This window comes from Dasypus novemcinctus, chromosome 11, assembly GCF_030445035.2.
Source record: "Dasypus novemcinctus isolate mDasNov1 chromosome 11, mDasNov1.1.hap2, whole genome shotgun sequence".
NCBI lineage: Eukaryota > Metazoa > Chordata > Mammalia > Cingulata > Dasypodidae > Dasypus > Dasypus novemcinctus.
The window spans coordinates 94,302,853-94,315,982 of NC_080683.1; the positions used below are offsets into that span (position 1 = coordinate 94,302,853).

Genomic DNA, 13,130 nt, shown 5'->3' on the forward strand with positions numbered 1-13,130 from the left:
CCCTGCTGTTCCTCTGAAGCCTCCTCTTAGAGCCAACGAATTCCTGCGGCCCCTTTCCCCTCCCACCTCCACCGTTACCGAAACCTTACGGGATGCGGGCCGAGGAGACCGTGCGGGGGCAGCCGGGCGCCCCGGGCTGGGTACGGTCGCCCGCACTCCTCGAAAGCAACTCGCACGGGAAGGAGCCAGAGGCGGGGTGCCATCCACCCCGACGGTGCGGGCTGGGGTCGAGGAAATCAAAGGCGGGATCGGACTCTAAGGGGGCAGAGGGGAAATGCCCCAAAGAGCGGAGTAAGGTGCGGGCAGCCGGCCGCAGGAGGACCGAGTCCAAGGGGAAGGCGAAGGCGTTGGGGCGCGGCAGCGGGTACTGAATTCCGCCCCGGGGGCCCCGCCGCGCCCGGAGGAGTCCCCGGACTCCAAGGACCTCGCGTCCGCCACGATCCGGCCGCCCTCGGAGATTCCTGGGGACAGCGACGTGCCTCGGCGCCTATCGCCAAGGTCCGAGAGCAGAGACGCTATCCGCGCGCACACACCCTCACAGCGCAGGGTGGCGCCGGGACACCCCCGACACCTCTCCGCAAGTACCAAACTCTCTCCGGGTGTCGGAGCCCCCATCTCTCCCGTCTCTCCCCAACTCTCTCTCTCTCCCGTCCCTCTCTCTCTCCCATTTTAGCCTGGAAAATGCTTCCTCCTCGCCGCTCCCGGCCGCGCAGTCGGCGGCGCGCGGGTAACTGACGCGGCGCCGGGGAGCGCAGGGACACCCCGGCGACCCCGGGGCCCGCGCCTCGCTCGCGATTGGCGCCCGGTCCCGCTCCGCCCCACCGCGCGCTCCCTCCCCCCGCGGGCCCCGCGTGGCGTCAGCACGCCCGTCGCCGTGGGCTTTAAATGTCCACTAGCGGTAGCCCGGGCGCTTCTGTCCCGAGCGCGGCCGGGGCTGGACTTGCCCGGGGGGAGTGAGCGAGCGGGACCCCGAGCCGCGCTGCTCCTCGCTCCGCAGCCGATGACTCGGGAGCTCGGCCCCCAGCGCCGCCCCGGCAGCCGCCCCGCGCTCCGCCGAGCGGGAGTTGATGAGCAGACACCTCGCCGTCTCCGCTGCGGGGAGCCATGAGCTGTCTGGATGTTATGTACCAAGTTTATGGTCCTCCGCAGCCTTACTTCGCCGCCGCCTACACCCCCTACCACCAGGTAGGTGTCCGCTCGGGGTCGGAGCCTCGGGGACCGCTGGCGCGTCCCCCGCCTCTCCAGTGCCTGCTGTAACCGTGAGGTCCGCGGCGCTGCCTGGATGCGGGTTTGCCCGCGCTGCCACCGGGTTGGTTGTGCAATTCGCTAACGCCCTTACCTCGCCGGTTTGCCTCTTAGAAGGCAGTTTAACCTCCTAATGCGTGCCCGGGTCTTCCCGGGAATAATCCGACGAGGCTGGCGCGGGAGGGATTTTCTTCTGAGAGTCCATCGGACTCCAGGTTTTTCCGAGTCCGGTGGCCGTGCGGGGAGATGGGGCAAATCCCACGCAGGGAAAAACCAAACGTTGTTCTTAGCGATGAGACTGACAATAAAACAAAAGTAAAGACCAGTCTCTAAATTTGGACTGAGATGCAAAGAGCCGCGTTTTCATCCCTGCAAAGTTATCCAAGAAATATTTTCTTTTGTTTCAATGCTCCGGCGATTAGGCCAATTAACTCCACAATCATCAAATTCGTTCCAAAGAGCACGGGGCGGAATGCATTGGTTTGGTGATCTTAGTCTTGGAAAGTTCTCGGGAATATTATTGGGATGTGACTGACCTGCCAGAGGCGAGCTTTATGGATAATACTTCCCCATTCTCGATCCTGAGTAGCCCTGCCTCCAACAAACCCAATTTTAAGAGGACCACTTAACTCCAGTTCTGCAAACTCTTTCACGTTTTGTTTAATCCTGCGAATTTCTCTTTTCTCCGGGCAGTGTTTGGTCTAGCAGCTTTTCTTTCCATTCCTCAGCTGATGTAGCAGAAACTCAGAACAGTAGACCAGAAAAAGAACAAATCACACGCACCGGGAGCAGGCGGTAGGGGTGGGATCGGCTGGGACGTGACGGCCTGAACTCCTGCATTGGAGATATTGAAAGACACACCCAAAGTTGAAGTCCATACTTTCATCAATTTTGCTTTCAAATTCTGAATGTCTACTAGGAAGTTTTCTCATGAATTAATGATGGAAGGGGAAGTGCTTTGGGCTTTGTTCCCTTCCCCTCCTCCCTTTTAAACTTTCCAACATGGATTTTAGTCTCCATGTTAATTTTAGGAATCACGAGAGCCCCTCCTTGTAAGCCAAGTGGGAAGCTGGCACTTAGGAAGTGGTGGTATTACAATCACTCCAGGGTTTTAGCTCCTGCCTCTGAGATGAGCTCCATCCCAGGCCAGGGAGATAGGTTGGTTTTCTGTTTGTATGGTCCTTTCTCCTCCCTGACGCTGGCCCCATCTATTGCATTCAGATCTCAGTTCTTAAGTAGGACCCCGTCACCTTCAAGACCACCCTGCCTACCTTGCTTATATCTAGGAAAATGTTCTCAGCAGCTACAATTGGTTTTAAAATTACCCTCTGACACTGACCCAACCTCACAGCCAGGATCTTAAACTTCGTCCTTCTGCTCCTTTTTTACTTCTTGTTTCCTCAATATGTGTGGACAGTGGTAAGGGTAGAAATGTTCACAGTCCTCTGGTTTTTCCTTACTTAAAATAATCTTTTTAAAAAACAAAAACCGAGGCACATTTTCAGATGGTCCCTTTATGGATGAACAAAGGCCAGCTCGCATTTATTAAAAATGAATCTCATTTCTCCAGTCACAAAATGATCCCACAGGACTCCTTCCGAAGTGACACTCCAAAGTTTTCTTGGGGCAGTTCTTAAATTCCCGGTTGCTTCGAACAGATTTTCTTTACCTGCTCCATCATGAGGATGCTCAATCCTGAACCTTGTGCTTTCTCCTGGATTTCAGGCTCTCACTGCACGTGGGTGCCCCTCACCCTTGGGGCCTGATTTTAAAAACACATCGACCCAAGTCCTGCTCTGCCATCAAACTCAACTCATACTCTGGCTGCTTAGGTATCAACGGGGACCTCGCGCAACTCTGCGAGAGAGGCACAGAGGACCTGGCCTTGCTCGGCTGCAGCAGGTTGGGAGGCTGCTGACTGGTCCCGCCCATTCCTAGTTTCTGCGGAGAGCACAAACCTTAGGCGCAGATGCGGAGCTCTCCGTGGATACCTTGGGCATCAGGATGAGGGAGCGCAGTCTGACCAGCTCTTTTTAAACTGACCTCCACTCTTTGTCTCTCTCTGAGCAGAAGCTAGCCTACTACTCCAAAATGCAGGAAGCCCAGGAGTGCAACGCCAGCCCCACCAGCAGCGGCAGCTCCTCGTTTTCCAGTCAAACCCCGGCCAGCATAAAAGAGGAGGAAAGCAGCCCGGAAAAAGAGCGGCCGCCAGAGGCGGAGTACATCAACTCCCGCTGCGTCCTGTTCACCTACTTCCAGGGGGACATCAGCTCCGTAGTGGACGAGCACTTCAGCAGGGCCCTGAGTCAACCTAGCAGCTACTCTCCCAGCTGTACCAGCAGCAAAGCGCCGAGGAGCTCCGGGCCCTGGAGGGGTGAGTATGCGGCCCCGAAGGCTCTCTGTCTGGGGTTCACCTACTGGGGCCCAAGGAGACACGGAAAGAATACTAGGTGTCAGAAAAGGTATGAAGAGGGGCATTTGGGGACCTTAAGGGAAAGAAAGGTAGATCAGTGGCCCGGACCGAAACGCTTACCTTGGATTTGGGAGATCTGAGTTCACTCGTTGGCTTCACCACTTTCAAGCAATATGACCCTGGACAAGTCTCTTAACCTCTTCGAGGTCACTCTACTTACTGGTTTCTAAAATTAGACTGCTTGCCTCTGTAGTTATTCCTGCGGTTGCCATAAGAACTCAAATATAACAATGTATATATTTGTACTGTGGAATTGTGAGGTTGGCAACACCCTCCCAAACAGAGAGAAAAATCGTTTACCATCAACCTGTATACAGGGCACATTTCTAACATCGGAAAAATATGCCCAGAGGGGAAACCCCTATACCAGAAACTCCTGGAGAACCTTCTCTAAAACCTACCTCTGCCTTTTGCCAGATTCCAATTACTAGAGAAAACTTGAAGCATAGTTTTGGTTTTTTTTCCCAATAAGGTAAAGTAGCAAGGAAACAAAAATTTAGGTACAGCCAAAACACCTCTAAGGATTTTTCCAAAACATGTCCTTTATTTTTCTACCCCTTTCCACAAAGCACACCTTTATGGAACCCTGGGGCAATGACTTACTGGACGATCAACAAAATCTGCCTTCTATTCGGAAGCCAAATCTCAACCTCCCTCTATTAACAAGACAGGAGTGGAGATCATTATTTGGGGGAACTTCCTCATTCACCTCCGAGTTTTTGGTATGAAATGCTGAGAAATGAGAACTTTACTGTAAAAAAAATAAAGTATTACATGTCGGGAGGAGATGATGCCTCACCCCCTTTTTTATTTTGGCAGTTTGCACAAACCTTGCCTAGGCAAGATGCAAAAACATTAGTTTTGAACCCAGAATGCTCTTTTTTTAAGTCTCCAGTTGCCTAAACATTTTAAACAAGATTGTTCACGCCTTAGAATGCACTTTTCAAAGCATTTTAAATTCTCTAGTATATAGGGCACAAGCCTTCCCATAGCAGGTGCTCAAAGTTCCTTGAATTAAATGTCTTTTTTTCTCTCCCTCCCCCCTAAAGGCAACAAATTCCACCTACACGCTGTTCTCTTACAAGATTACCAGGCACTAAGGGTCAACACTGATACTGACCAGAATAATAACTCCTGGCGATCCAGGAATTTCTGAAAAATTTTTATTAAAACAACATAAAAATCCTTTCATGCCTCTCTGTGAAAATAATACAGTTTTGCCCTTTTAATATGTCTATCCTTATTGCTTGAGTTCTTGGGGGGAAAGTTGGAAAGAAGGTTTCTAGAAAGGGGGCTAATAATAGCAAGACTTCGAAACATGCCAATGGACTTCCAGTCTATCAGAGGCCCTGGAGGGGCGCGTTTTCTGGAGCAAGGGAAGCTGAAACGCGAGAGGGGGCAGTGAGATCACTAGGAGGCCGACCAAGAGGTGGGAAGAGGCACCTTCAGCTTGGGGAGCGGTTGCGGGCTGGGAAAAAGAAGGGCGCTGAGGCCGCTGAGGCCGCTGAGCCGGGGTAGGGGATGCTCCCGGCGCCCCCTGGGCCGGCGTGAGGGCGCTCTCGCCGCTTTCCCCCTCCCTGCCCAGCCCCGGGTTTCCGCACTGAGGGCGGGTCTGCAGAATCCGAGGAAGCGGGCCATCCCCTCCGCGGACGGTGACCGAGGGCTCCTCTCGCTCTCTCCTCTCCGCGGCCTGCAGACGGCTCCTTCCCCATGAGCCAGCGCAGCTTCCCGGCCTCCTTCTGGAACAGCGCGTACCCGGCGCCGGTGGCCGCGCCGCTGGGCAGCCCGCTGGCCACCGCGCACTCGGAGCTGCCTTTCGCCGCCGCCGACCCCTATTCGCCGGCCGCACTGCACAGCCACCTGCACCAGGGCGCCGCCGAGCCGTGGCCGCACGCGCACCCGCACCACGCGCACCCGCACCACCCCTACGCGCTGGGCGGCGCCCTCGGCGCCCAGGCCACCTCCTATCCGCGGCCTGCCGCCGTGCACGAGGTCTACGCGCCGCACTTCGACCCGCGCTACGCGCCGCTGCTGATGCCCGCCGCCGCGGGTCGCCCCGGCCGCCTCGCGCCCGCCCCGCAGCCCGCGCCCCGCAGCCCGCCCTGCGAGCTCTCGGCCAAGGGCGAGCCTGCCGGCGCCGCGTGGGCCGCGCCCGGGGGCCCCTTCACAAGTCCCGCAGGGGACGTGGCCCCGGGCCTGGGCCTCAGCGTCGACTCAGGTAAGCGAAGGAGGGAGCCCGCCCCCTCGGGACCCCCCCTGCCCTATACCCGACCCTCTTAGTGTTCTTTGGAGACCCTCGCACTCTGTGGCCCGAGGGTCCGCCTGGCGGAATTGTGTTTCAGCAAATAGATGAGTTTGTGCCTTGCGTGTGGGCAGGGCAAGTAAGATCCTGGCAGGCCTGGCTGTTAGGTACTGTGGAGGTTTTTGGTTTTTTGTGTTCTTTTTTCCATCAAATATGGGACAGGGTTCTAGCTCTGCGCTGTTCAGTACTGTAGCCACTAGCCAGAGGTGGCTATTGAGCACTTGAAATGTGACTAGATCGAATTGAGATGTGCTGTTTAAGTGTATAATACTAACTGATTTAAAACACTTGGTACAAAAAAGAATGCACATTTTATCTCATTCGCATTTTTCTGTTGACTGCATGTTGAAATATATTCAGTTTACAGAATATCTGATACATTGGATCAAATAAAAATGTTATAAAAATTGATTTCACCTGTTTCTTTTCTATTTCGTTTCAATGTCGCTGCTAGAAAAATGAAATATACTTGTGGCTCCCATTGTATTTCTGAAGGACAGCGCTGATCTAGAGTACCTGCTTAGAGTGTAGTGTAATATCCTCTGCTGCCTGGGGGTCTTAGCTCCTAGTAACAAGAAAAATGTGACTCTTACCGTCAGCTTAATTGCCAGTTATGTAGGTCTCTTAAAAATTTAAGACTTAACTGAGAATATGATTTTAATCATGATGTTAAGTCTCTGACTTAAAGAGTTGAATTTGAAAGGGGCATTCAAAGAAAGGTTGCTGGTTTGCTTCCTTTATTGCTTTTTAGTGCAAGTGAAAAAACAAACAAACAATAAATGGAATCATTGGCTTGTAGACTTGCCCACTCTCCTTTCTTTCAGATAAAGGTTTGGTACTTTCGTCTGCTTTGCTTTTACTTTCATTCACCCCCTTTAGATAAATTCTGTGACATTCACAATAAAACAGTTGTGTGTGTCTTTCTCTTTCTTTAAATATCTTGTGCCTTCCCTCCCCCACCTCTGCTCTCCTTTCTTTTCTCTCCCTCCCCCCCCCCCTTTTATTTTCTCTCTGTTTTCAGGTTTGCAGCCTCAGGACAAAAGCAAGGATCTGTGCTGGTTTTAGACAGCCCACCTTCTCCCTGTAGGTCTCTGCATAGTGTGATTGGGGACACGCAGAGCTGAAATGGAGTTGCCTTGTAACAGCTTCTGATCTTGGTTTGCAGCTCGTCGTTACTCCCTCTGTGGCGCGCCCCTCCTGAGCTGATCTGCCGACCCAGGGTTTCCCCTTCCCCTGCCCTTCTGACCAGCCGTGGAGGCTTAGCATCTGTGTCTCTCACTTCATGGAGGAGGACATGGGGCAAGGCGGAGACTCCAAACTTCTCGGTGTATTGGGAAAACCAAAACCACGTCTCCAGGTCTGTCGGCATTGAAAGGGCCGATCCAAAAACTCTGAATTACGTTTAACGACTCTTGGCCAAAGCACTGGAAATAATCCATGGTGAGATGCTTTAGTCAGGTGATATGGTAAGCTTTCCTGGAAAGGGGGAAAGAAAAAAAAATGACTTTTTGGTGTGAATATTTTTTATGCTGATGTGAATTATTTCATTAAGTAGTGTGATAATAGCACTACAGATGGCAGTAGCCTCAGACTTAAATGTATTTGTATTTGCCTCTAAGACTGTGGTGGAGAAGTCAAAAGAAGCCAGTTCCTTCTTCCTCACCACAGAGCCTCCAGCTCTCCTCCTGCCCACTCCCTCCCAACAACACACACACTGCAGACGCAAAGACATTGCTTTTCCTGTGGACCGTGGACATGGGAGCCTCAGCCTGAATGTGAGTGGCAAGGGGCTTATCTGCAGCCACCTGCCCAAGACTTACTGAAATGCAGCTGTTGTAGGACAACTGTTTAAAACTCCAGAAATACATTGACTAAGGTGGCACTTGCCAGTGTTTGGCCCAACAATTGCGATTGAACTGGGTATATTTTAAAATATATATATCATATTTTTTACAAGGAACATTTTGTGATGAAAGAAGAAGCCCTTCACTGCTTTCTCTCCCACAAATTCTGTCCCTCCCCACCGTCCACCTCTGCATGAAGGAAGCAACAAGAAACCACTAGGACTCACCACAAGAAAAGGAAATGCCCATGGAATCTCCAGTACCTCAGTCTACATGGTTGTGATTTGTGCTAGGGCAGGGGAAGGGGCCTGTACGGGGACAAAGCTGAAGGTGAGGAGGAAGAAGAAATGAACATTAAAGATGTCTGTTTACTACAAGTTCACTGTGTTCTTTCATAAAAAAGAAAATAACTGTCTAAGTTTTTCTCTGGAATAAAATGATTTATAGGAGCATGATCTGATGTCAGTAGGTAATATTACCTTATAGAGAGAGAGCTTTGATTTTTCCAAAATGTTTGCTGTGCTAGGAGATCTGTTAACCCCTTTCTACCTCTCATCAACTCAGAGGTGAGAAGTTAGGCATCACTTCTCTGTTTTACAGATGAGAAAATCATGGCCAGAGAAGCCGAAGGCTTGCCTGTTAGCATTCAGCAACTTAGAAGCAGGAGACCATACAAAAAGCTTTACCTGTGGACCATTTAATGAGCTGCAGATTATTCTGCAAGAGGGATTAATTTTTATTTCTTGAATCCTGGGCTCGTAAGACAAAGCAGAATCATCTGTTAAAGAGTGTTTTTGAAATATCTGTTATTTTATATCATGACAAGCTATGCTAAGAAACCTGCCACTAGGCAAAGAAGAGAGTTATTATTAAGAAATTGATAGGCTATCTCTTTATTTTTTAATAAAATAACAAATGTTTAAATGTTATTTCACTAAAAGTGTCCAAGAGAGAGATTTTGTTTTGTTCAAATTGCCCTTGTACATTGTTGAAGCATAAAAATATTCATTCACATCTTCACCTTTGTTATAACATGAGTGACAAATATAATTTATCATGGATAATAGTATCAAGAGTTGAAATAGTTAAGGGACCTTACTCAGAGCATGAGCTTAGTAGAGTCCTCCATTCTCTCTTTCTTTCATTTTGGTACCTTCGAAGTACATGTGACCCTTAGTGACACTGCTGTTTTTTGCTCAGATGGAAGGTATCCCATGAGTATGCTGCACCAGGGGTGGTAATAATAATGATGAATGTGATCTGAGAGCTTTATATAGGTTAACTCATTTATGCCTCATGACAGTTCTGCATGGTATTGATTATTGTGATCCCCTTTTTACCGATGAGAAAACTGAGGTGCACAGAGGGGAAAGAATTTGTCCAGTCACATAGATTGTAGACTGCAGAGCCAGGGTGCAACCCCAGGCCTTCTGGGTGCAGAGACTACATCCTCATACACAGCAATAACTTCTTGTCTGGCTCTGGTTTGTCTTTGGACTGCTTATCTTTGGACTTACTTACTCCTGCACAGTTGATGGCTAAGGAAGAGAGATAGGGCAGCAAAGGCTGAAGCTTTGGGAACTCACATAATCCCAGGTCTTGAAGGAACTATCATGGGACATTGTCCAGACCTCTTTGTCAAATGGCATTAGCTGGAGACCATTCAGCCAGGTACAGATTTATATTTTGCTTCAGGAAGAATCTTTATGACTTCTCTTATTAATTAATTTCAATACTTAACAGCCTTCACTGCTCTGAAGCTCTTCATACCCAACCTAACCAAGTCATGTAAGAGTTAGCCTGAGGCTTGGACATTGAAGCCATAACTAAAATTAACTTTGGACTTCTCTGTGGGTTTTTTTAATCCATGTTCCACTGGCACGAATCACTGGTATATACAAGGATAAATAAAATGCATTAAGTTCCCAGGGAGCTGTTCAGAATTTGCCACTGAACATGAAATTGAAGAGGAAAGCAGAGCAGAGCAGAGCATTCTGAACTAGACATCTTCCCCATTCCCCACCACGAGAGGCTCTTTACCTGTGCCCCACCTGTGTTAGGTGGGGCACAAGTTCTCTGATCACAAGATTTATGATCAGAACCCACGGGAAGCATTTCCCAGCCACGAGGTTCTAATTACTGAAGCCTCTCTCCTGAGCTGCATCTGACCTGAATATCAGGTTGCTGGTGAGGAGACTCATTCACTGGAACTGGCCTGTGGGGCAGTCCTGAACAGACCGTCCAGGCGGATGAGCCAGGCTCAGCACCTTGGCTCGTGATAACACACCGACAGAGCATCTCCCTCCATTTTATACCTTCCTAAAGTAGAAATGCAAGATAACTTAGAACTGTAGGGATTGGGTTCTGTGTGAAAGAGCATCCGTGAGAAGTTTGGTGAATTGATAGCCCTAACTGCATTCTTTAGGCCCACCAAGTCATACAAAATAAGGACTCCCATACCTACCTTGCTGATATTAGTGAAGTCATGCAGATTAGAGAAGGCCCTTGGAATGGAAAAAATGACATTCAAGGACATGGGTGATGACTTGGGAAAAGGCAAGTATAATGTTTTTACAGACATTCTACCTGGTTGGGGTCTTCGAGAGAATGACTAGATCCCCTTCTAATCATACCGCTTGGCAGTGGTGTCCTCACCCACAGCTTTCCTTTTGCTCTTGGCCTAGCTGAGGAAGAGGTGATGAAAAGGGGAGAGACAACTCGCTGCCACCAAGTAATCCTTTTGCCCTCTGGCGGAGAACCCCGTCACCCAGCTGCAGGGAACTCTATCTGTTCTGCTCCTTTAGTTTAAAATGAGTTGCCATCCCTTCTCATTTCCCCCTTTGAAGTTCTATTTCAATGTGTGGCAAATTCTGGCAATGACTTAAGATTGACTGGGGCCTGGATAGGAAGGAGGGTGGAGGTGATGGGTTTTGGGATTCAGGCTCCCTGCCTGGGAGCTTCTCTTGCCACTTTTTCTGGTAAGTACTACATTTTCTGCACCCTTTTGCATCTAAGGGAACAATTCTCAGGGTAACTTTAACCTCTTTTTGCTTAGAATCACAAACCCTGTGTTGATGTGTGGGCATCCCTACATAATCTATAATAAATAAATAAACAAAGCAGCTGTTTTGTTAAGCACTTAATGACTGGCCACTTTAGAGGTGTAAGAATTTAAAAAAACTTAGAAAAAACTTTTCCATGTAAACGCTATTTCTATAAATTGCCTTTGATAATGCAATTCATTAGGATGGCCTCAAAGTATAGAAAAATGATTGAAAGATATCTGAAAACACTTTAAAAATAAAGGAAACTGAAAAACATAAGACTCCTTTATAAAATTGCTTTAACAGTTTTTTGACAGTTTGCACGTAAATAATTCCGTTTGCTTGTACTTCTCAAGTCTTTGCTCCGTGGATTGCATTCTTCCTTGCTAGGTTTTTAGGATTTGTGATAGATTCCTAAAAACTGGAGTAAAGGAATAAATGTCCTAAAGACAGCATCCCTATCACAGTTGAAATCTGTATGTTACTGAAGTTTTGACATTTACACAAGGAATAGGGTTATGCAAACATAAAAATTGTACATTTCCTGACAAGGGCTCTATCTCATCTCCCATAAATAAACTCTAATTATACAAATAAATTATACACACAATACAAACTATCCACAGATATGTCACACAGACACACACACACACAGATGCAGGCCTAAAGAGAAATCAGAGACACCGGCCCTCAGACACACAGACACAAACAATTGACTTGACAGACCAACTGTCCTGCTGTTTTCTTGTATTTAACAACAGCCCCAGTGTGCTGGATCAGGAAAGAGATACTTGATAGCTGCTGTTTCCCTGGTTGAAATATTTGTGAAGTTAACGCATAATCTGAAAGCAGAAGCTAATAAATTATAGGGTGCTAATTGGAGCTGGAGTGAAGTTGTCAATCATATTATCCTAAATACAGAGGGACCCTCATAACCTAAAAAGGCAAGGCAGCCTCTAAGAACAGCTCGCAGTTGTTTCGAGCCCTGACCTCTACTTCAGCAAACACAAGTCCAGGCAAAGGGCGACCACTGAGAGTTAGAGGTGATTGTGCTACTGCAAGCTCACTTCAGGAGGAGAGCCAAATCTGCTGGGGGAAAATGAGTGTAATACTTGGCTGGATAGTTAATGTTTAACCTTGAGAGAAATATATACATGTAATTGCCTAAAATGATTATTACCACTTGAGTAAAACATTTTACCCTTCAATTGTAATTTTTCACTTTAAAAAAAGTTTAGCCCAATAAGAGGAAATTCTAAAGTTCTCCACAATATAGTATCATGTTGTCCCAAATTATGGTATTTCTTATGAGTTTTCCAGCATTCTTCTGCGGAATTCAGCTACTCTTTAAAAATTAAGACATGCAGCTTTCCTCTGCTGTACTGGGTTGCATTTGTTTCTGCTAGAAAAACAGCAGCCACATATTTCCTGTTCTTTAATTTTGTCCTTAGAGTCTCCTAGTAAACTCTACTTATGTTTAAATCCCAATGTTTTTAAGTCGCTAAAGGGATTTTGTTCAAACTCTCCTCCTCTGTCATCATTTCCATTTCTTATAAAAATGCATAAACAAATAAATATACAAATATCCTTTCATATAAGAAATTTAGGTTAAAAGCCAGCTAAGCCTTGGAAAATAAAACTAAAGAACTAACATTTAAAAATTCCTAATCAGTATTTGCAGGATTCTAATGATCTAGTTTCTAATTGGAAATTTTTCTAATCAGCATTTATTTTTGAAGTGTGTAGTTTAGTTTCTAAGTATACTTGCAGCTAGGAAAATATTACACTTACCCTTGTAATTTGGGAGCTTCATGATTTTTATTGGCGTGATCACTGCCAGCCTCCTGCTCCTCTGTGTTTGCCTTTTTGTTGGAGATGTTAAGCCTTGGCTGCCCATCTATTTTGCCCTAGGGACAACATGCTTTATTAACCATCTCCTCAACTCTGTATAGTCAAGCCCTTTTGGCTGCCTCTCTATCATCATAGTGATTGTGGCCCACTGCTTCTCATGGCTCAGTGCAGCTATCTGGTCTCTGCTGTTTCAGGTCTCTATTATGTCCGTGGGTGTAACACCCACGCCTGCCAGCTCTCTAAGAGCCTCTTCCACCAGCAGCCCATCACCGACTTTCATTTCTCATTCTCTCTCTGCAGGTAATCAGTACAATTTAGTGAAAACCAGTCAGGTCCACTGTTGGCATCATTCCCTCCTTATCTATCAAATA

General features: G+C 47.8%; 1 protein-coding gene across 1 annotated transcript; it reads left to right on the forward strand.

Moving 5' to 3' along the window:
• The first annotated feature begins 925 nt into the window (after positions 1-925).
• Positions 926-8,813, forward strand: VGLL2 (vestigial like family member 2). Its single transcript, XM_004471233.4, has 4 exons — positions 926-1,185; positions 3,316-3,619; positions 5,415-5,936; positions 7,186-8,813. Exons 1-4 carry the CDS (start codon positions 1,105-1,107, stop codon positions 7,224-7,226), a joined length of 948 nt encoding a protein of 315 aa, XP_004471290.1. The 5' UTR covers positions 926-1,104; the 3' UTR covers positions 7,227-8,813.
• The last annotated feature ends 4,317 nt before the right edge of the window (positions 8,814-13,130 follow it).

Excerpts from the sequence above, each read along its gene's own strand:
- VGLL2 (XM_004471233.4), top strand. The coding sequence starts at position 1,105 with ATGAGCTGTCTGGATGTTATGTACCAAGTTTATGGTCCTCCGCAGCCT. Across the intron at positions 1,186-3,315 it reads CCTACACCCCCTACCACCAG|AAGCTAGCCTACTACTCCAA; the intron begins GTAGGTGTCCGC and ends CTCTCTGAGCAG. Across the intron at positions 3,620-5,414 it reads GAGCTCCGGGCCCTGGAGGG|ACGGCTCCTTCCCCATGAGC; the intron begins GTGAGTATGCGG and ends CGCGGCCTGCAG.